Below are 25,140 nucleotides of genomic sequence, written 5' to 3' on the forward strand. Positions count from 1 at the left end.
AAATTAAATTTAATTTTTTAAAAATTTAAAACAATTAAAATAAATTAATGTATACCTGCCCTCATTCTGTACGCAACAAATTTAACAGAATAGGTTGGAATCACAGAGATTTTAACAAGAGCTTAAATGACATTAGCTTGTATATGGTGAAATATCTTGGGATTACTTGGCCTGATTAATATGCTTAACATATGTTTGATTTAGAATGTCAGGATTAGGAAGGTTGCACTAGTGTAATTTGCAATGGGAAAGTCAGCATGTTTGGTGGAAGACCAAACTGAACAACCTTGGGTAATTCATTCTCTCAGCAGAGGGTTTGAAAATGGCTTTGAAGAAAATATATCGTAGTCATTACCAAAATATCAATTTTGCCTGAAAAGAAGGAGAGAGTGAGGGGGAAAAAATCAAGTCTGGTCCAGCATGATTATCTTGGGTATAAGAGAGGGAAAGATAAACTGTCAGGTTTTTAAGATTCTGTTATTATAGCTTATATAGGTAGTTCTTGACTTATAACAATTCATTTAGTGACCCTTCAAAATTACAACAGCACTGAAAAAAGGTGACTTAAGTTTGTTTTACAACATTTACAACTACTGCAGCACCTCCATGGTCACATGATCAAAATTCGGATGCTTGGCAACTGGTTCGTATTTATGATGCTTGCAGTGTTCAGGGATCACATGATCCCCTTTTGTGACCTTCTGACAAGCAAAGCCAATGGGGGAAGCCAGATTCACTTAAAAATGTTACTAACTTAACAACTGCAATAATTCATTTAAACAACTGTGGCAAGAAAGATTGTAAAATGGGGCAAAACTCACTTAACAAATGTTTCATTTAGCAACCTAAATTTTGGGCTTAAATGTGGTTGAGGACTACCTGTATCATAATGTATTTTCTTGGGTATTTGCCTCCTAACCTGGTCTACCTCAAAAGGGACCACACTTTTAGCTCAGCCTATCTCAGAAGATTGCTGTGGGGGGGAAACAAGAGAAGAGAATGCTATGTGTATTGCCTTGAATTCCTAAATTAAAGCTATCAGGCAAGCAAACACAAAGTGCACTGAAATTTAGGTTAAGGTGAACAGGAATTTAGATTACAAGGATGTTCAAATATTCAAATGATTTACTTTGGTGTGATGAAAATCTGTGCAAAGCAATCATTTCTACTTTTATGTCTTGAGGAAACATAAACTGCCAGGCTCCAAGTAATGTTGATAGACAGGAGTTGCAAAGGCATTGTCCCGATCCACAGCTCTTAACGGGTATGGAAATCTTTTATTTCCAATAAAAGTGTGTAGTGCGCACTGGTTAGAATGCAGTATTGCAGGCTAACTCTGCATTCCCACTGCCAGGGGTTCGATCCTGACCGGCTCAAGGTTGACTCAACCTTCCATCCTTCTGAATCAGTAAAATGTGGACCCAGATTATTGGGGGCGATATGCTGACACTGTAAATCGCTTAGAGAGGATTGTAAAGCACTGTGAAGCGATGTATATGTCTAAATGCTCTTGCTATTTTGAAAACATAATGCAAAACAACGTACCCACCCCATCACAGTGAAATGGGATGCCTTTAATGACTGCAAGTTCTTGCTTGGCAGTTCTAGCATTGGAAGTGACTTCTGTGGGTACATGTTTTTGGACTGAACTTAAGCCCCTTGGGAAGGTAAGCTGTGTCATATTTGCACCTTGACAAGGTAAATCTCATTCTCTCCATGAGCCTATTCCTCCAAAGCGTGGCTGTCTCAAATACTTCCTACTAAAGATAACCATGTGGTTCAAATTAATAATTTATAATATCTTTTCAAATGTAAATTCCGTTGAGTTCACTGCAAAATAGTTCTAAGTAATTATGTGCAAACTAGCAAATTTGAGGAAAATAAAGAAAACCTACCTGAAGAACTATTCAACGTTGGGTTCTGAGACAGTAATTGATCATTATTTATAGTTAGCGTGGTAGAAGGTGATTGATTAGTGATATTAGGTGTTGCCAATCGTAGGTTCCCATTCAGCTCATTGTTGCCAGAGGAAATGTGTTGGATAAGATCTTGGCCTAAATAGAAAATTGAATGGTTTAGCCACTTCAGATCTAAGGTTCACTTTCCTTTTACAGTAACAAAGCTCTCAGCAATTAGAGCCATCATGAAACTTTATAAATTTTAATATTATTTAAAATGAGCAGTTTTAATTTTGAAAAGAAAATAATAAAAACTTCAGAATGAAAGTTTCAGTATGACTAAGCTTTACATTTAAAGGGTCCACTGCATCCTATTTTTATGTGTACTGACAGGATCAATATGTACATAGAGCATATCTATAATGAAATAAAGCACATAATTATTCTCACGTATAACAAACTGAGAGACAAGTATATAATTATGAATTATTTTACAATATAGATCATATATTGCCATATATATGAAATAAACATGTGAAGCAGAAACATGTGCAGTAGTTTCTCTTCACCAGAAACCTCAAAATTTAAAAAAAATAAAATTCTATAATGTACTAACTGGATACCCATGGTTCTGGACGAAACTTTGTGTTTGGGCTATGCAGGAGAAATTTGGTTCACCGTTGGCTCAGTGGTGGTTGGTGATTGAAACAAATAAGGGAATATCGCTCCCGCCGCCTTGAGTCCGGAAGCAGGTCCATAGGTGGAAGGCGTACACATTTTGGTGAGCTACAAATGTTTAGTACTGTAAGGAGCCCCAGGGCACTCCTGAGTGAAGGAGTAGAATGTCTGCCAGCTAGAACTGAGGTAACGGAATGTGAGGCAACTAGCAATTAGAACAGAGTTCTTTTCAAGTGGGGAGGGGGAGTAGAACTCCTTTGCATCAGAGCATGTTAATTACTGTATAAGAAATACTAATGATCTGATGGTCATTTTGAAAAATCCTTTCTTAGTGAGCACCTAGAAACCAAGAGGAACATACGTGCCAAATTTCTAGTTTGTAAACTTTACGGTTCTGGAGATTTCGTGATGAGTGAGTAGTACTTGCCTTTTTATATGTATATAAATAATTTGATTGGTACTAATCAGTTAAAGATCAAAGAGAACATTTGTACAAAACATACTATAACATTACATTTTTAATCCCTAAAACAAACCTGCAAATGAGTATGTTTCATTAAAAAAAATCAATGGAGAAGAATCAGAATAATTTCACAATTATACTTGCCAGATATAGTAAGGGTGATCTCTTGAGGGGTTCCTGATGAATTGGTAGTGGTTGAACTAGAAGCATGAGTTAAAACATGACTCAGAGCAGAACTATTTATTGTCAGCGTAATCTCATGTTGACCATTGGCAGTTGATACCATTCCCTGTGAAGTCATAACTTGAGAGAGATCCTGTGAACCTGAACATAAGTAAAATAAACTAAGTAAAAGTAGTCAGGCTTTACATTAGTCATATGTAATGTTAGAACAGTATTGGACATAAAACTGTAAAAAATGTAAGAGAGCTGGATTTGATATATATCACACATGAATGGTTGCCATATAGATAATCCAAAAATTGGAATCACAATCACAAAACAGGTGGTCTATCTGGGTAAGATCTGAAGAAGTTTGTTTGTGATTCTTGGGACTAATCTGAAGAATTTTCTTCCAGACTCCTGCAAGTGATTATTTGTACAACCATCCTCAATGAGGAATCAAATCTTTGGTTTTTCCAAAAGTATTAAGCAATCATAATTTATATTATTTAAGTAATTAAAAGATAGAAAAATATCCCTCAGTTCAGAACTCAGAAATAGGCCAGCTTTTTCTCAGGAGGATCACAAATGATTTCAGGGTGATATTCCTAAGAGAAGTGAATTAAATTTCTGGCCTGTGAGCATAAGATGGCCCTATCTTGATCTATTTTAGAAAATTTTATTATTAGAAATATGTGTTTTATCAGATTATAGTGGTATGATTATAAGATAGGAAAATAAGAAGAATTTAGATAATTTTAATCAAAAAGCTTTTCAGATTAATTTGCTTTTCTACTATATTTACCTGAAGTAGTTGTAGCCAATACAGATTCTTGCTCAGCCATTGCCATATTTGCTGAAGAAGTAACATTGGGCTGTAAGGACAAGCTTGACAAAGGCTGTATTACCACATTTGCTGCTGACACTGTACTTTCTGCTGTCTGTAGGGAGGAGTTCTGAGATGCCAAACTGGGATCTCCTGTTAGCTGCTGGGTCAATATATTACCCTGCTGAAGAGTCTGTTGCAAAAGACTGGGGTCAATCTGAAAAGAAACAAGTCCAATAGGAATATATTCCATTTTTATTTTCTAACCCTGAGTAGAGTAAAACTATAATATCCAAGCAACAAAAGTTGGCTCATCTCATAGATAATAACCTGTTCAATCTTACAAAAGCTGGATAGTTTTAATGTTTTGTGGCAATGTTACATTGGCTTATTTCAAATATCAGCCAACCATTGGCAGGTATTAAATAAAATATGAATTCTGCCAGAAGTTGTATTTTGTGAATCTGAGCCACTTCATTTTCCTTTTTAGCATTAAAACATCTAAATTTTTCATGTCCATTGGCATTCAGCACACTTTTTATTCCATCTGAAGACCTTTTAGAATTATTTTTTTTAAGTTGGCCTGTTCAAAGCAAAGTGTCAAGTATTATTTATAAGAAAGGTTCTGAACTCTACATGAACGTGATTAACTTTCTTAGAAAATCAAAATGTTGGACAGCTGCAAGTCAACGGCTTTCTTTTCAGTGCATCATCTCCTGATAAAAACTTTCAAATATAAAATAGGAGAGATACTGGGTCAGAAAGATAACAAGAAACATTCTCAGCAATATGTCTTATGATAAATATGAGTTATTTTTCACATTTATCAATTCAGCTATTGTAAATCCCCTTTTAGAGGGATACCTATAATCTCTTAAGCATTCAAATTTTTTGAGAAATTAGGTATAATTAGGAATCCAAATTCTAAATAAGTGAGCAATAGAAATTATGCAAAGAGAATTACTTGTAGGAAGGAAAGAAAAAACAGCATTTAAAACACTATGTAGTCATTAAATGAAAGACCTGAAGATTAAAAGCAAGGGTTTATGGGCATTTGCATATGCATAATTTATTTAACAGCTTATGAAGGATAATATAGAATAAACCCACCTGTAAAGTAATGTTGTTAATGCTACTAGGATCTATTCCAGAAATTTGAACATTCTGTCCAACCAAGTTGGCAGCAAGTTGCAACTGTATTCCTTCAAGGGTGGCCAAACTACCATCTGTCAAGGATAGAGTTAAATCACCTCCAGCTACCAAAGAAAACAGCCATATTTTATATATATTCCAGTTTTTATATACAAAAGATTAAACATGAATTAATCCTTATTCTACATGAGTGAATTAAGCAAGCTATACTACAATAATTAAAACTGAAAACCTAAAACACTTACTGAGGAATGCCTTACTGAATAATGAATCTTTCTTTTAAATAAATATACAATACTGCATAGTGGTAATACCAATAAAACCATAAAATTGGTACTGTGTATGTAAAAAAGTGCCAAATTGATTAATCCCAATTGATTTTGATGGCAATGAAATCAGAAAGTGTGTGCATTCTATACATACAAATAAATTTAAGTAAGTGGATATACATAAGAATGGGAATGACATAACAAAATACATATATACTAAATGGCTAAAACTATTTGCACCAAAATAATTATTAGCCTTCTATAATATATAATAAATCTACCAGAATTTATGGTTTTCAATAATTTTGCTAGATATTTTAGCCATGTGATTTACTGCTAATTTTATGAAGCAGCTGATTGAATTTTTAAAATATTTTATCGTTCTCTTCAATTTAATAGTTATTATATCTTATTTCCAAGATATCAATAATCATATCGTAAGGAAAGATAGAAGCCCTGTAATCATAAGAGTAAAACTGCATTTTTTTCCTAATATAACCCAAGCATTTCCCCACAAAAAACCCTGCATGACTTTCAAACACACCTGTGGAGAGGCTTAATTAAATCATCTGTGGAAGCCTCTGTCCAGAGAGCCCAAACAGATGTGACTGTACCAACATCTGTCTTGAAAGTCTCTCTGTCAACATTAATAGGAGCTGTAGAAGAGTTTGATTTTGAACAGCATGAACATTTCTACATCACCTTTCTCAAACTGACCCCCCCTCCCCAGGAAAATAGAATGAAACACTTCCAGGTTTACCTGACATAGAAGCAGGAAGGATAGCCTGACCAACGATACTTTGCTGGAGCAAATTTTGGTCAAACTGGCCTGTCAGCACAGAGTTATTCATGATGAAAACATTAGGATCATTTGTGGATGAATTCAGAAGACTGACTGGCTGTAGACCTTTGGCTGGAGCACGAGAGCCAGCTTTCCTGGCTTTTTTGGCCTCTGATTTAAAATGGCACTGTATGTGAGTCTTCCTGCGGCCAGAAGTCCGAAACCTTAACTCACAATGTGGACACTTAAAAGGCTTTGCTCCAGTATGTAGACGCATATGAACTTTCAAACTCCCTTTTGTAGAAAATGAATTACTACATACGTGGCAGCTGAAAAGTTTCTGACCTGGAGAATAATGAAATAGTGTACAGCAAAATACACATTATTTCTGATCACATATAAATTTATGCTAGATTTTGTTTGGACATTAAACCAGCATTCATGTTTTATATTATTTGATAAAAATTTGTTTAAACGAGACTTCCTCCTAAACCATAACCTACTCCTAAGTTTTTGAGTTTTTTGGGGGGGGAAATCCTTTTAGATCATAACTAGACAAAGAATGCTAGTATTCCCCAAATATATTGGCTTAACCACCTTTTAGATAAATAAGTGGAGGAAGAAATGAATGTCGGGAGGAAAACCAAACTGTATACTTAAGTATTAAAAGCTAAACTGTTAATTCATTAGAAAGTATCTTTCCCAGATTATCAGCCTAAAATACAAAGTACAATATATCTGATGTTTATTCACTATTATCTAATTAAGTTGGAAGTGCTCATGATCTTACATACCTGTGTGTGTTTTTACATGACAGTCCAAAGTCGACTTTACAGTAAAACTTTTTCCACATTCATCACATTTGTAAGGTTTTTCTCCCGTATGGATACGTACGTGCCTAGCCAAAGATATTTGTTCTAATCATTATATTATGTTTATTACATAATATACAATAGCTCTTGTATATATACAATTACAATAGCTAAGAAGTTTCAGTTAGGCTTCATCTTTAGTTAGGTTATGGTCTATATTCAACGCAGCCTAAGAACACAGTAAAAACTTTTTTTTCCTTTAATTTGCCTACAATATACTGTACTTTCCAAACTTGATTCTGAGTACAGATTAGGAGATAAATATTGTAAATAAATTGACATGGGTGAAGAAATTTCTATATACAATCCACTTTTCTTCAACTCAGAGTCAGTTGTTACCTTATGCCATGTTTTCCTATACAGAATTAAATGACTTTCACCTCCACTACTGGGATGAGGGGGGAGATTTTTTTGTGTTTTATACAGTATATGTAACCTATATGATATTTTCAGTTGTACTGATCACCAGGATGTAATATATGTCTAGTTTCACCCCTATTGGGACTCATCAGATGTACACCTGATGAGTTTCAATAAGGATGAAGCCAATCACATACTGCCTCCTGGTGGTCAACATAACTTTGTAAAATAAACAATAAAGAATTATTTGATGGAAAAATTGTAATCTGAAGAGGATGATAAAAATAGTATTTCATAGACCAGTTGTCATTTAAGTAGTCAAAACTAGTGCTTTGCTGCAGATGATCACAACTTTTATGTGTACCTATGAGAAAAACGAAAAACATTAAAATCTCAGCTATCTGTGGGTGCATTTAATCGTATCATTGAATATGAACTCTTCAAAAGTAATAAAACCTATGGCATTTTACTATCACTGATAAAATCCAAAGAACCTGAGGTAAAAGAGCGATATCTACACTTTACTGCAAAATGCTTTCAAAACTCGGTTTCAGTATGACTAGCTTCTAACTGGAAAATAATGTCATCAAAATATTGAGGATGAAGTTGGTACTGCACTGATAGATGAGACCCTGCCAACATTGAGAAGTCAGACTATCTTATAGAGTTATTCAGAGATAGTACAAACTAGTTGGTGTGGCAGGTGGTACCTATTTTCTCATTCTTACATGCAGTCTATGATTGGAAAATTGTCTGTCTCTTCCTTTAAATTAAAGATGAAAGAAAGTAAACTGCAAAGTAATAGAATTTGTATAGCAAAACTAAAAACAAAAATCTACATTCACTTACCTAACTAAGTCACTTGGTTTTTTAAAGCTTTTTGGGCAGTAAGTACAACAATTGGCATATTTTGGCTCAGCCTCCATTTCCGCTTGTTTGTCTTTGATTTCACTAATCCTGTCCTTTTCGGCTGCAGACTGGACGAGAACTTTTTCAGAGACAGTGGCACTTTCCTGAGGTCTAATTTTTGCAAGTTCAGCTGTTTCCTCCTCCGTGAATGTGATAACACCCGGCCTAGATTTTCGAGAGCTTGTCTTTTCAGATGTTGCCTCTTCTTCGTCTGCATCATTAAATAGGGAAGGAACATTTTTAAAGACCTAGTAATGTCAAAGAAACTTCATGGATGTTAATGCAAAATCCAGTTATTCGTAGCAATTGCACAAAAGTATAAATTAAAGGGCATTAGAAATGTATCTTCAAAGCCACTACATGTTCTATGTCAACTAAGAACACAATACTGTGATACATGTTCTCTTTCAGATTATAAAACTTATACAATTCCAGGCAAAAAAAAAGTCCTATATTTTTTATGCTAAAGAACATTTATTGCTAATTCTCAATTTATCAGTACAATTGGGGCCAGAATCTTTTTGGACAAAATGTTTGCTAAGTGAGATGCCCACCACTGCTTTGCTCAATAACTGTAATGGAACTCTAGGTTGTGATTGTTACGTGATCTCCAGGTTGTTAAAAGAGACAGAACAAAAGATCTGCCTGCTGAGATCCTCCTGATAGCCCACCAAGGGCTTTCCTTCACTTCTGTGCACAAAGGATTTCAGATCCACTCTCCCCCCACATCCCCTTGCAACCTTCTCTGCTGGCTTCCCCACTGACTTTCTGGGGAAGCCAGCAGAGAAAATTGCAAATGGCAATCACATGATCACAGGGTGTTGGCAACTGGCTATAAATGTGAGCCAATTGCCAAGTACTGAAAATACAGTCATGTGACAGGGAGGAGGAGATCCAATATTTTACAATAGCCCGAAGTGCTTTATGAGCTATAGAGCACTCTTTCCAAGACTTTGAATGCTAGTTAAACAACCAGTCATAAGTGGAGGCTAATTGTAATATGCTTTTCTGCTACACAGAGAAAGTTGCTTACCCCCTCCTGCTACCTCTCCACCTGTTGCTGCTGTTGAAGACACTGTTTGATGCTTTTTCATATGTTTTTTGCAGTGAACTGTGGTTCTGAAGCTTTCATCACAAAATGGGCACTTGTAGGGCTTCATACTCATATGAGTTGTCATATGTCTAGTAAGGCTTCCATTGGTGGTGAAGGAAGTATTACAAATACTGCAACTGAATGCTTTAACTCCTGGGGGAAAAAACAGAGGAAAGTAAATAGAAATGGGAAGTAGCGGTTGTATAATTTGTCTATACATCAAAAATGATACAAAAATTATACAAAACAAAAGCAAATGTGAAAACATATTCTGATGACTTCCACTTAGTTCCACAGATGTATTTATTTTTTATTTATTCACTACATTTTAATCTACATTCAGCTGCAACATAAAGTTACTCCTCTCTTACAAAAATATTGAAAACAATCCTATGAAATTCGTGTCATAAAGACTGACTTGTTCTGTCACGAAATGAGCTTCATGGCTGAGTGAGAATTTCAAATGATTTTGTAACTGGTAACTTTGAATTCTGTTAATTAAATGGAATCTCCATGATCAAAGCGATATACATTCCACTTTCTGAAAATGGTCACGATTGCCTACATCTATTTTTTCTTTGGATTGCACAGCAGCTTTCAATAAATTATTATTGACATGGTGAATGGAAGATGAATTAAATACAGATAGTCCTTTGCATTGTGCCAGTTCATTTAGTGACCATTCAAAGTTACGACAGTGAAAAAAGTGACTAATGAACAATTAGAACTAGAACCGGAACTCTTCCTATTGGAGATCTTCAAAAAAAAAAAAAATGTAAAGAGTACAAAATATTTACTATTACACATATTAACTGCTGCCAGGATTGCCTTTGCTCAATGTTGGAAACAGCCATGCATACTCTCAAGAGAAACTTGTTATACAAAAAATTATGAACTGCGCAGATATGGACAAATTAACGTTGAGCTTAAAAGATAAAGAGACATTGATATTTTATAAGGTGTGGGAACAATGGTATAACTGGATAGAATGGAGAAAGATTAAAGATAGATAGTTATTAACCATAAGTAATAGATAAAATAAGAATGTAATTATGCATAATTTAATATCTGTAAATAAGTTTGATGTGGGTAAAGGAATGGATAACACTAAGGAACAGTAGATTATTGACTTTAGAAGGCCACGACTTGCTGCTGGGATGGCATGCCTTTCTCTGGTATGAGGGAACTAAAACACAGGGGTAATTTAGAAGATATTATATTCGTGAGGCATTGTTTTTGAGCTGGGAGAAGATTATAAGACAGTATTACTTAAAAATTCCAATATGAATATCAACTATTGAAGCTTTTTCTTATCCAATAATATATAAAAAGGAACAAACAGATATGGGGAGTTATTGAATGAAAAGGGTGAACTTAAATCTATGCAAACGTTGCAAGAACAAGGTGTAAAAATGAATTGATTTTCTTATTTGCAAATACAATCTAGGTTTGATAAAGACTCTAAGGCAGAAGGTATTTATGATAAGTTGACTGACTTAGATAAAATTTTGATGGGTACTGATGAAAAGGTAATTAAAACCTTTATGGATATCTATTAGAATTTAAATTGGAGGAGGAGCAAGTTAAAGAAACGATGATTGCTTGGGGGGGAAATTTTGGATATGGGATTGATTTGGAAAAATGGCAAAAATTGTGGTCTCAAAATTACAAAATGACAATGTCAACTGCATATAAAGAAAATTTGTATAAGATGTTTTACAGGTGGCACCTACCCCCGAGGAGACTTGAGAGAATGTTTAAGAATAAATCGGATAAATGCTGGAAATGTCATCAGATACCTGGTTCATATTACCATATGTGGTGGACATGTTCAGATGCAAAAAAATATTGGACTAGAATCCACACATGGTTGGAAAAAAATGATAAAACAGCATATAGACTTTAAACTAGAGATCTTTTTATTGGGAGTCATATCAGTCATATATAATAAAGAACTGAAATATTTCATTGTAAATGTCCTAACAGCAGCTAGAATTGTATTTGCGAAAAACTGGAAAAATGACAAAATACCTATTCAGGAGGAAGTTATAAAAAAAATTATGGACTGTGCTGAAATGAGTAAACTGACATTTGAAATTAAAGAACAAGAAGATAAGCAATTTTATATGATATGGGATTTGTTTTATCAATGGTTGGATAAGCATGGTAATATAATAGACTAGATAATTTTGTGATAGAAATCTAATAGATTGATATAAAACATAATACAGATATATATAACCACTGGTTGAAAGTATAACATAAATTTTAAGATAAAATGTGGAACACCTCGTATAAAATGATGGAATAAATAGTTTAATCATGGATGATTAATAACTGATAAATATATAAACATATGTTAGTTTGACAATGTGAAGATATAAATTGTGAGTAAATGACAACAAAAGTATAGCACAAAAGATATGTAACCAACTGACATACTGTATGTACATAAAATGGAAGAGGATTTTATGTTTTATGTTTTTGTATGTGTATGTTTGCGTTTAAAAATAAAAAACTTTATCTAAAAAAAATTGAAGTTGCTAATGAATAGAAAAATAAAAATATGTAATGCTATAATATCTGTAAACAATATATGAATTAGTGTCATAAGAGAATCACTACAAATTGTTGTTGAGTGATATATTTTTTTGATGTTTTTAATGTAATAAAAGTTTAATAAAGTATAGTTTAAAGGGGAAAAAAGGAAAATGAAGGAATTTAAGATAAGCAATTTATAGATTAAATGTATATACTTGCACAAATTATATATATTTGTAAATATGCACAAAAGATAGGAATGTATGAGATTGATGTCATACAACTGTTAATGTAATGATTATCTTTTTGTTTTTAAAAGAAATAAAAGACTAATAAAGTTTATTAAAAGAAAAAGAAAAAAGTGACCTATGGCCATTTTTCACACTTACAACTGTTACAGCATCTCCATGGTTATATGATCAAAATTCAGATGCTTAGCAACTGACTCATGTTTATGATGGTCACAGTGTCCCGGCATCGTGTGATCACTGCTTGTAACCTTCTGACAAGCAAAATCAATGGGGAAGCCAGATTCACTTAACAGCCATGTTACTAACTTAACAGCTGCAGCGATTCACTTAACAACAATGGCAAGAAATGGGGCAAAACTCACTTAACAACTGTCTCAATTAGCAACAGAAATGTTGGGGTCAATTATGGTCCTAAGTCGAGGACTACCTGTATCTCTGGGCTTGAATCCCATTGTACTGTCCATTTTAAATAAGCCAAAAGGATTTGCAAGGGAACCAAAGATTACCAAAATTTCATCACCTGTATGTGTTTTCTCATGAGATTTAAGAACTCCGGAAGAGACAAATCCCCGGCCACACAGTTGGCACTTATAAGGCTTCTCCCCAGTGTGTGAACGGACGTGCTGCTTCAAGTGGCTAGATTTCTTGAACCCCTTATTGCAATACTCACACCTATTAAAATGAAAGTTTACATTGAATAAAATGAAACAAAGGCATTGATGAATACCTCGGAACATGTGAAAACTTTAATTCTGGCTTAATGCCAGCAAAACTTACGTATAACTACCTTTTGAAATATGACATACCTGTAAGATCTTTTGCTTTGATCATCGTTATCTTCCAGAAACTGGGAACGCTGCGCATGCATCTCAAGGTCTGATGACTGATCTTGAACTAACCGGGTAGCCTGGTTATCAATACATTAAAATAAAGCTTTTAAATATATAATGGATAATAACCTCCGTTTTAGCCCATAAGGCCGGGGTGTCAAACTGACGGCCCACGGGCCGGATGTGACACACACAGGCCATGCCCACCCCAGATCTGCAAAGGGAAAAAAATGTCATGATACGTCACGTGACGGCAACATAACATGGTGAGTGCGACACCCATGCTATAAGGGTAGAAGATTTAAAGCAGCGGTCCCCAAACTTGGCAACTTTTAAGACTTGTGGACTTCAACTCCCAGAATGAGGAATTCTGGGAGTTGAAGTCTACAAGTCTTAAAGTTGCCAAGTTTGGAGACCTCTGATTTAAAGAGTAGAAATTTAAACCCAAGTGATTCCAAAATGCCATAATCCGATTCTCAGTATAGATTATTTCTTTGATTTAAATAAATGTTAATTTTATTTAAATAAATGTTAATGTTGGACAGAGAGAAAGTAGTCACATATAGGTTGCTTTTCTATCAAAATGCATTTTCAAGATGGCTAACTATACAATATAGAATATATGATCAAAACATAAAAGGAAATAAAAGGGATCTATGAAAAAAGTATTAACATTTACTTTACCAGTGAATCAATCTAAAAGTCAAGGTTTATCTGAAAAAAGTATGAAGATACAACTGAAAGAGAATTCTAGCATCTGTTCCAAATATAGATTTCCAGCATTTGGCAGAAGCAACTGAAAAGGCCTGATGTAGCATGGTTTATGGCAAAAGTATTTTTAAAATATCCTATTTACAGGTTTTCACCTATGATCATAACAGGGCTTAGATTTGTAACCAGTAAAGTTGCAATAAAGTAGTGGTAACCTTATTTATAACTGGCTCTGATGAAGAATTTCACTGCAATATAATATAGGAAATCATCCAAATGAAATGAATTTAGCAGAGATCTGATACAAAACAAGTAATTACAACTGGTACCTTAACTTTAGTTATACAAAATAATAGACATTACTAAAATATTATCACGAAGAAGGCAGTTTTTGACACTGGAATAACTAATTCTTCAAAGGGACAATAAATCCACTCAAATAATTCCTAACATATATCTGCCTTTTGACTGAAGTCTTATCCACATTAAGCTTCTATTAGTTCTCCATTACCAAGCCAATCCATCTAAATCAGCAATTATATTCAGCACAATCTTCTGAAATTGGATCCAATGATCTAATTGGATTTGCATCTTGCCAAAAAGATCCCTCTGAGGTCCTTCCCAACTAGACATGGCTCTTTTTAAATACTAAGGTTCAAAAAATGAATTCTTTCACTTCCTGATGCTGATCATCCATCAAAGCTATAGCGCTGTCTTATTATTAGCCTTGAAGTCACATAAAAAACAGATCTAAATCTCATCTAAAATCTCATCCAGAACCCCAAATCAGAAACAGCATAGTTTCTTCAATCTTTTAATAAATACTTACTACATTGATAGTGTCGGGGGCAGGAACCTGAAGTAGACTTGGTTGATGGTAGCTTGTTGAAAGAGCCTGAGATTCAAGAGTGCTTGAATCCTGAAGCTGCTGTACTGCTGGAAACTGACTTGGTTGACTGTAGCCATCATTAACTGTAAAACCTGGTACAAATACAAATGAATAAAAGAACCCCCTATTTTTTGTAACACAAACACACCTAAAACAAACAAAAAAACCATTTACAACTCAGGTTTTGCTAACTAAATGAACTCTTTAGCATGTTTCATATAAAATGGCATCTTGAAGTCGGCAAATAAGAATGTAAGGAAAATCCCTTTCCAGATCTCTGGGACAGATCCAAGGTTGGTTGCACTGGCCAATGATCCTTCACTTGTCCTTTCCTGGCAAGATTGTGAGATATTGTTTCAAAGTTTATGTAAGTGATATCACCATAGTATCATATTTTAAAACCCTAACATATCACCATCTGGATATAATGGTACAGTTGAATAATGTTAGTGATCCTGACAGCATTAGTATTAACTAATCCATACATGTATTAGCTTCCATTAGGATTACCTTCAACAATAAAATCAAAAGGTGAAGCTTAGGATAATTAAGGTAAGTGTAGGTATGATTCTATAGAAATGAGGGAAGCCTGCCCATCTAGGAAAAAGGAAACCAGAAGAAAACAATGACAAACTATTTACTGCTGACAAGTATATAAAAATTGTTCCAATATGCTCGTGTGGCAGATGATGACACATTTTCCCCAGTACAGACTGGCCTTCTCTTTAAATATAGAAAGCCAAATCAAAACTGCAAGAAGATTAGTTACATATTGTATCAATCCTGAAAGAGGAACTCCTTATTTTTTCCCCCCTTCCATTCAATTGTGTCCAATTATCAGAGACTGACTGTACAATTCTCTGCAGTTTCTTTGGCAAGTTTCTTTTTTAGAAGTTATTTTTGTCATTGTTTCCTTTCTAGGGCTGAGAGAAAGTGACTAACACAATGTCACTCAGCTGGCTTTGTGCCAAAAGCAAGGCTAGAACTCACAGTATCCGGGTTTCTAGCCTGATGCCTTAATTGCTACACCAAACTGGCATTCATAGTAATAATCCTGAAAGAGGAATTCCTTACTTAGAAGAATACATATAACTGGAACATAGAATGTAAGATGCATGAAAGAAGAGAAATCTGGAATTATGAAGTAGGAAATCAAGCTTGCTAAATTTGAAGCTTTAGAAAGAAGTTTCCAAAGCATGAGACTATATGAAAATATGGAATGACAATGATATTAAAAAAGCCAATCACATGTATGATTTGATATAACTCAATACATATCAGGATCAAATCAGAAATGAACATGTAGCAAGTTAAAATCAATTTTATGTAAAGGTAGTCATTTATTAGTGGCTACTTAATGGTGAAAGACAATGAAGAATATATTTGGACTATCTAACCTTGGCAAAATTGTTCTGTGGATAGCAATCGAGAGATCACTGGAATGTCTTTGGAATAGCTATGGATTATCTCTAAACATAGCATGATATAGAGAACCTGTATGGTCATGTCAACATAATGTCATCTAAACAACCCTACATATTGCTATGGAAAAACAGGGATCCATAAATCAGCAATATCTAATGAAGAACTAATAATAATGGCTATGGAAAAATAGAAACTATATTCTATTTTTCCGAACCTAGAAGAAAAGAACAAATGTGGAAACATTCTAAGAATTTACTAAATAGCCAAAGTTAAGATCACTTACCTTTCATTTTCCTTCTTTTTTACAGTAATCTCCACAGAACATAAATTGAAGTTTCCTTTAACTCAGAGCCATTCAAATTTTGAATTTATGTACACATGCATGTGTCTAAGAGGTTGACCCGGTACCCTTTATCTTCCTTACCACCCACCAAATAAAGCAGGAACAAATATGAACATAAGTGTGTGCCCTAATCCAAGGAAAAAATAATCACACAACAATTCTTCTCAAATTGAATCTTCAACCTAGAGCATTGTTCCTTCTTTTAAATGAATTTACAAGTGCAACACTGCACACTGAAAAGCACTCTCTCTTTGAAGTCACTGTTTCCCTGTTACTGCTTCCTTTTCTTAGAAAGAACAGAGTTCCATTAAAAATAGGAAAGAACTGTGAAAATGCAGTGAAGGGAGGATGCAAAAACCTTCCATATTTACTTGTTACAAAATCCATTGCTACCATTGACCCGGAAGTCTTTAAAGCAGATTGGAAAATTATTTGTTTAGTGTTATTATATGGCAGCTGAATCTGAGGGACTTTTTATTATTCACAATAGGCAAATTTGAACGATGGAATCTTGGCTGCATAAACCAGGATAGGTATGAGTTTTATGTGTACAACCTTTTAATCCCTTTCTGCTTGTCAGATTTATTGAAAAACCAGTCAGGAAGCCTCCCACTGGTTCAAACTGGGGAAATTGTGGTTAACAAATTCTTGTATCAGGATATGAAATCTATCTTTAAAGCAGATTTAAAAATAACTACATTTAGAAATAATGAATGTGTCGGGGTTCCAAAACAATGCCCAATTTAGATAAGAATCACAATGAGTGGTTCCCAGACTGTTAATTGTTACAACTACTGTAGTAGTTGTACCAAAGTAGTAGTATGACCATGTCAGACAAAATAAAAGTAAAACACAAGGTCTATTTTAAAGATAAATTAGATAGGAGAAAATAATAAAATACATATGTATTAAATACAAAAAAATGAACTTTGGGATAAATACATAGCCTTTACATAAAATCCAGATCTCTTCATATAATGGATTTTTAGCTGAACTGCCTAGTGTTAGCCATTCTGTTCACAATTTATATATTATAGTCAAATAAAGCAAGCTACGATTTGGGTCTCAGTGGGATGTTGTTTCAAATAGGGATTTTAAATATCTAAGCCTAAAGGGGGTATAGAGTTGATAACTGAACAAAACATTATCTTTGATGGCTGGGGTAGATATAGATATCCTTTCACGATGTAACAAGTGATGAACCACTCATATTTAGCCATGGAATCCAGCAACTCAACTCTTACTTTAGGATAGACCTTGTTAGGAATTACATGAAACTCATTATTTTTCACTTTGGAAATTGGTTTTGTTTTTAGCCAACCAATCTAAAGAGCTCCCTCTCCCCCCAATACCTGCATGTTGGGCACTATCTGAGACTCTTTAAAATTTTCCTTTGCTTAGAAGATGGTTGAAAGTAAATATTTAATGGAAAATCCATGCTGTAAAATTAATTTTGGTAGATCAACTTACCCAGGCGGTAGACCAGGGGTGGGTTTCTACCGGTTCTGTCCACCTCTGTAGAACTGGTAGCTCTGAAGAGCAGCAGACATAGAACCGGTTCTATGTCTGCTGCTGTTTTTGCCCACCCGCCCACCTGGGCTCTTACTTGACCTTTATTTCCTGATTTTTTTCAACTTCAGCTGCCATGCGAGGCACAGCCACAGTTAAAAAAGCAGGAAAAAAGGGCTTTTTGAAAGGCTGCTTCTCTGCACACAGCTGATGACGATTTACAGGCAGCGTGCAGGGAAGCACATCGTAAATCACCAAACCTCGTAAATGACCGAACTGGTAGTTAACCTTGTCAGATCCCACCCCTGAGGTAGACTGAGTTATCTGTTCAGCTAATGCTTGCATATAATATTAAACCAGAAATTTTGAACTATGGTTTATTGAAAAAGTCAAAGTGATCAAGTTAATATTAAACTATAACGGTTGGGTTTGCTAAACTGACAAACCACAATCTGGATTAATGTCCTATATAAATCAAGTGGCAAACAAAATTGAGTACATTAAATGTATATTTATATCCTGGTTTATTAAGCCATTGTACAATAGACCAAATTTAACAGTATGGTTAATAATAGGGTCCACAATTAGTGTGAGTCGTTTAATTATTGTTCTATATAGAGAATAATACTTGAAACAGCGAGAAGTTGATTTTGTTCACGTCTAAAAATCAATTGTTTAAAAGAGAAAAAGATCTGCAATTTAATTCTTAGTATTCATGGAAGAGATAAAAACATTCCATCCTGTGTGCTCTGACAATTATTTTATTTTAAAATAACTTATATATTTCAGCACTTGTATTCATACAAAAATAGTTCCCAGAACTAAAGAATCTCCTGCGTACAAAACAGAAAATACAATAATTCTCCAAACAAAATTATGTAATGAAAAATATTAATGAAAGAGCCTTAATAATATTTAAAGAAATTGAAATTGATACTATTTTATATGTATGCATCATAAAGATGAGATATGGGTCAAAGCCGTTAAGCTGTTAAGATTTCTATTAACTCTTCCTTTATTTTAATGGAATCGTATCACATTTAGATTTGATTAACAGAACTGAACTGAAAGGCTCATTGTAGTAAGAAAATATATTCTAACTCTGAAAGGTGCAAAAAGAATCTATCAAAAGGTTATAATGGAACAATCATAGTTATAACAGAAGTTGTTTTTATTATTCTGCTCCCTTTTTCCTCCACAAACAGTTCCTCACATCACATATGTGTTATTTCTGAGTTTTGCCCTTATGGATCTAAAAGAAGGAACAACTACGGGCATGTAAAGAACTGTGGGAACAGCAGGAGAAAAGTGCCAAACTTGAACCATCATCTAATAACAGAGCAGGTAATATTTCTCCTATGGAATCAACGAGTTTAAGAATAATGTTGTCTATCAGAACAAAGAAGTAAAGAGACAATGACCTGAACTGAATTTTCCTCTCTGACTAGTAGGAAAATGGGGAAGAATGAAACACATACCCAGACAAAGGGATAGGGTCCACCATTTTAAACACATGTGTCCGTACACACCTACCTGAAATTCAAAATTTCTAAAGGGCTCCAGGAACTTCAAGGAAACTCCAAAGTATGGAAAATCTGTAGAGGGTATTCCAAGTTGAATAGGAATTGTGTACAATATAGACTTTTAATTATTCCTTCTCTAGCCATTCTTAAGTATTTACATTTTAAGGTCCTTGATCAAATATAGTATTTTTAAAGCAAAAACTGCACCAATGATTCAGTATGCATTCTCATTCTAAATACCAAAAACTGGATGCAGTTTCTATTTTATGCACATTTATTGCCGCTGAAGATCAGTCTAGCTTCAGACCCCAGCACAACCTATTTCAGTGTACATAAAGACTAAAAATCTTTAGAAGACTACTGGGAGAGGGAGAGAAAAGAAGAGGGGAAATATAAGAAATTACCATGTTGGAAGCTTTTATTATGATCCTAGCTTTTTCTGAGAACAGGAAGAGAATTTTCATCTGCAAAGGATTACCTTTGAACGGAACTTACGGAAGATAAACTTTAAGGTTCACAGATTAGCAATTTAAAAAAAAAAAAATTGGACTTTAGCCTCTAGCAATGCAACTGCATGAGTTCTTACTGCCTTCTATACATGACATTTTGAAATAAATTGCTCATGAAGCTTTCAAGTCCAACAAAAATACCATTTGACACCATTAAATTGACTATCTTTACCAACCTTGTGATAATCCTTGCTGATCAAATGATTGCTGTACTATAGTTTCCTGCTCAAACTGGTTTATATTTTCTTGCAGTGCATGCTGGGATGTCACAAATCTATCTGAAATTAAATATATATATTTGAAAAGGAAATGACATTAAGTAATTCAGCAGTTGCTGCGGAAGCTGTTTAACAAAAAAGAAATACTTGATTTAACAGACTGACAAAAAGCAAAATGTCTGTTAAATCCAAGTGATTTTATCCATGCATAAAATAGTGACACACATGGTTAGAATGGCAAACAATATTTCATAGAAATATACACTGTATAGACAAATATTACCCTTGCAATGTGCATTTTACATCAATCTAAAGATATCTACGTAGGACAAATTCTGTTTGTTGCTTCCAAAAGTTCACAAATAAAATCCATTAAATTGAGGGTTACTTTAACTGGAAAAAGATGATGAGTAAAACAAGAAATTATAAAAGTCTAATTATTTTCTACTTTGATATTTTTAAAACTCTGCCATTTAACTATTACTTACATTTTATTTATCTTCAAAATATCTTTGAATTGTCAAAAAAGTACTCCTAAGGAAAGAAATTCCAAATTTGGAATTTGGAAATTTAATATATACTTATCCCTTTTCTTAGGAAAAACCTTGATCCAGGCAATACTTAATTAACACCTTGGCTCAGGGGTGTCAAACTGGTGGCCCACGGGCCAAATGCACCACACATAGGCCACACTCATCCCAGATCCGCGAAGGGGGGAAAAAAAATCACAAAATGTCACATGACAGCAACGTGACGCCATGAGTTTGACACCCATGTCTTAGCTCATTGATATCCCCCGTAGTGATACAACCCTGTAGATTTTAATCCTGTAATCAGTACACTCAGTAATTTACCTTCCTCTTGACCTAATGATTGATCAGTCAATTGTGGCCTGAGTTCAGCTTCTTCAGTGTCAACAACCTGCTGCTGTTCTAAATCTAAAATAGCTTCCTGATCTGTTGCAACAGCTTCAGTTTGCTGCAACTCTTCACTTTCAATTTCCACTTGCATTTGAGTAGAAACATGTATATTCTGCTGATCTACAGCTGTGTCATCAATGGAAGCAGCTTGCTGATGTTGCTGAAGCTGCTGGGCGAGCTCATACCTAGAAGAAAAGGAAGAAACATCTTTTGCAATGTCAACACATTAGCACTTTGGATGCATTATGTGAAGATATAGGTCTCTAAAGAAGGCTCTAATACTGGGAAAGGTGGAAGGAAAGAGTGGAGGGAAAGTTGGAAGGAAGGTCAACCAAAGGTGGATGGACTCAGTCACAGCAGCAATACGTAAACTGCTGAAAGACCTGAAGGATTAGGTTAGGGACAAATCATGGAGAAAATCTATTTATAAGGTTCCCAAGAACTGACACAAACTTGATGTAGTATAATCAATCGCTCAATATATCTAATTTGAGCTACTTCCTGAATTCCTCCAATCTGCCCACATTTCTACTTCTGCTACACTATAAACTTGAAAGTACTAAATACTTATGATTCTTGACTCTTGACGAATGTATCTTTTATGTACACTGAGAGCATTTGCACCAAGACAAATTCCTTGTGTGTCCAATCACACTTGGCCAATAAAGAATTCTAACAATCTTCTAAATACTAAATAAAATGAAGCTAAGAGAAACTAATATATTTAACTACTTATATTATTCCCACAATAAATATATTTAAAAATCAAGTGATAATGAGACTTTTTGCTTTTTCTCAATCTGTATTTTCACTTTTAAACCAATCTACTCATTAAAATAGTTGTTTGTAATTCAACCTAGGTTCCCAGTCTCTGGGGGGAAAAAAGTTCTTTCAACAACTTGAATTTACTGACAGGTCCTACAGAATTTCAAAAGAGCACAGTGTAACAACTGGAATGAATTATAATTCAGGACTGCATTTCAAGATAGACAAACCTGTGCGTTTTCATATGTTTTTTGCAATTTAATGAGGTTTTGAATGTTTTCTGACAATAGGGACACATATAGGGCCGAAGGTCATTGTGGATGCCCATGTGCCTCCGCAGACTGCCTCCAGTGGTGAAAGCTCCATTGCATATAAGACACTTGAATGCTTTTAATCCAGTGTGGGTTCGAATATGCGCTTTTAGCACTCCGGCTGATACAAAGCCTCTTCCACACTGAGAACATTTGAATGGTTTTTCACCAGTGTGTGATCTTTGAAACAAATCAAAGAAAAAAGTCAGAGGAACAGATAGGGAAATAAATACTAAATAAATAGCAATTAAAAGAGAAAAAGAGAGACATGAATAAGTTATCAGAAATGGCACCTGCAACAATCTCCTGTTCAAATTCCTACTCCATTCTCTTTCCTCTTTTTTTCTTCTCCTCTTAACTCCAAATCGGGACTTATCACCAATTATGCTAAGCGATCACCAGAGAAATTTCAAGTCCTTGCCCGTGGTTTCTCTTTTGCTTTTACTATTCTTTTGTATATCCCTGAAGTTCAGTTAATTGAGAACTACCCTTCTTTGCAATGACATGTCTTTGAATACAATGAATTTCACAGGTGCAGCAGAATTTGTCATCTTTGGCAGAGATAACACATTTTCTATAGCGAGATAAGCGGCTTTCTGTTTTGAAATATTTTCCATTCTTAAATTCTTCTAGTTCACAAATATGTCTAGGTTTTCCTTGCACGCACTGCCTGTTTTAGACCTCTTCACAGAGGTGTAACAACATTCAAGTCTGGGAACTATAAAGTCCATCCAAAACATATCTTTTTCTATAAGTCTTCATGACTTTTATATACCATACATGTAAGTACCCGCAAAAACTTAAGAAAACATATATATATATACTTACATGTATGGTATTCAGCTATAATGACATGGGAAAATACCCGAACAAAGCTGAATATCATATATATATGTTATATATATATATATGTATGTATGTATCTATGTATGTTATATATGTTATATATGTTATATATGTTATATATGATATATATATATGATATATGATATATATATATGTATATATGATATATATATATATATATATATATATATATTATGTATATATATATATATATATATATATATATATATAATATATATATATATATATATATATATATATATATATATATATATAGCCTTCAGCTTTGTTAAAGGAGTATTTTCCCTCATCGTCATAGTAATGTGGTGCTTGTTAAAAAGTTGTATGCAAGTTTCAGCAGAATCTCATCTGCCATCATCAGGCTTCTGTATTGTGTCCTTCTGTGAGTCAGACTCCCAACCAATCAGGATGAAGAAAAACCATTCTGGCACAGCAATAGGCTGCCCCAAATTTAAATCTGAAACCACTGTAAAAGTCTGACTCACAGACGGACACAATACAGAAGCCTGATGATGGCAGATGAGATTCTGCTGAAACGCTGCTACAACTTTAAAAGCACCACTACTATGACGTGGGAAAATACCGAACAAAGCTGAAGGCCATACATGTAAGTACCCGCAAAACTTAAGAAAACAAATATCAAACCTCTATGGGGAGGGATTAAACAGCCAGATCAAAACCTACAAGAAACTGGAAATTAAAAGAGCAGGAATACTATGTGACCTCCAATTCCTACACAGCTGCAGAGACAACAATACTACACCAACCTGCTTCAAATTAACATTTCATCAAAGCACAGCAGCCACTAAACGTATCCTGAAAAGAACTGAAATGGCTCTACTAAGGAACGAGCTCCACAGTAAGAGATTCCAATTAGATCAGTTAAACAAAGATTTGCTAGCACTACACCTGGAATTGAGCAGCAAAATCCACCCTCTACTTTGGGACAAGATAAAACAACTCACAACTTGGAGATCTGAATCTGCAAGCACTTACAAACAGGAAAAGCTCTTGAAAAAATTAAAGAAATTAGAACATGACAAGAAAACCCCCAACAACTCACAACAACACCTGAAACAATTAGTGTACAATGTTTCCAACAGGGAACTCACCAAAAGAGAAACAGAAGTCCTAACCAAAGGATTCAACTATGCTATAGCACCCCAAAAAATCCCCACAGAATCCATCATATGTGCAGTAGAATCCAGCCTAACTAAATTAAATACAGATGAAGCTGATAAAATAAGACACCAAGTTACCAACATCCTATGCACAAGCAAACCACCCAAAAGCAACTTGCAGAAAAATGAAATTAAAGCGCTACAAACCCTGAAAAGAGACAGCAGCATAATTATCCTCCCAGCAGATAAAGGGAATGCCACTGTAGTAATGGACAGAAAAGACTACGAAACAAAATTGACAGACCTACTCCAAGACTCCACATACAAACCCATAAACACAGACCCAACCACATATCTGGAAAAATTAACCAAGAAGAAAATTATAACCAGCCACATAAGCAAAGAGATCCAACACACGATCATACCCAGAGAGAAATCTTCCAGATGCCCCAAACTATACGGCCTCCCAAAAATACTCAAAGAAGGCATACCTCTCAGACCCATAGTCAGCTCCAGAGGAGCACCACTACAAAACCTAGCTAAACACCTAGCAAAAGAGCTACAGCCCCATGCTGAAACAGCAGCTTCTCATGTAAAAACTCATACCACTTCTTGGAAATGATCAGATCTACACGTGGAGCAAGAAGATCTGCTTGTAAGTTTTGACGTGGTTTCACTATTCACTCAAGTCCCGATAAAAGAGACCCTTGAAATCATCAAAAATAAATACCAACCAGCTAAACACCTCATGGAACTAACAGAACACTGCTTAACCAACACATATTTCATATACAAAGGACAAAGATACAAACAAATAGAAGGAGCTCCCATGGGATCACCACTGTCACCTGTCATTGCAAACCTGTTCATGGAAGAATTCGAATCCAGAGCCCTGGCCAATGCCATCCTCAAACCCAAACTATGGTTAAGATACATCGATGACA

General features: G+C 34.6%; 1 protein-coding gene across 2 annotated transcripts in view; it reads right to left on the reverse strand.

The window, feature by feature from the left end:
- The window catches only part of ZNF236 (zinc finger protein 236), a 63,778-nt gene that overhangs the window by 17,314 nt on the left and 21,324 nt on the right, over positions 1 to 25,140 (reverse strand). For both annotated transcript variants that reach the window (XR_015748847.1, XM_026669919.2), the window contains exons 14-27: positions 22,128 to 22,388; positions 21,067 to 21,317; positions 20,171 to 20,272; positions 14,626 to 14,777; positions 13,062 to 13,162; positions 12,776 to 12,927; positions 9,404 to 9,616; positions 8,311 to 8,581; positions 7,024 to 7,127; positions 6,209 to 6,574; positions 5,138 to 5,283; positions 4,007 to 4,244; positions 3,184 to 3,363; positions 1,896 to 2,054 (exon numbers count right to left, since the gene is read on the reverse strand). Coding sequence is in view for 1 of the 2 variants with exons in the window: in XM_026669919.2 (XP_026525704.1) it covers positions 1,896 to 2,054; positions 3,184 to 3,363; positions 4,007 to 4,244; positions 5,138 to 5,283; positions 6,209 to 6,574; positions 7,024 to 7,127; positions 8,311 to 8,581; positions 9,404 to 9,616; positions 12,776 to 12,927; positions 13,062 to 13,162; positions 14,626 to 14,777; positions 20,171 to 20,272; positions 21,067 to 21,317; positions 22,128 to 22,388 (2,696 nt within the window). In the remaining variant the exon portion in view is untranslated. The remainder of the gene's footprint in view (positions 1 to 1,895; positions 2,055 to 3,183; positions 3,364 to 4,006; positions 4,245 to 5,137; positions 5,284 to 6,208; positions 6,575 to 7,023; positions 7,128 to 8,310; positions 8,582 to 9,403; positions 9,617 to 12,775; positions 12,928 to 13,061; positions 13,163 to 14,625; positions 14,778 to 20,170; positions 20,273 to 21,066; positions 21,318 to 22,127; positions 22,389 to 25,140) is intronic.

This window comes from Notechis scutatus, chromosome 3 (assembly GCF_049901735.1).
Source record: "Notechis scutatus isolate UNSWTSFEM ecotype Mainland chromosome 3, rNotScu1.2, whole genome shotgun sequence".
NCBI lineage: Eukaryota > Metazoa > Chordata > Lepidosauria > Squamata > Elapidae > Notechis > Notechis scutatus.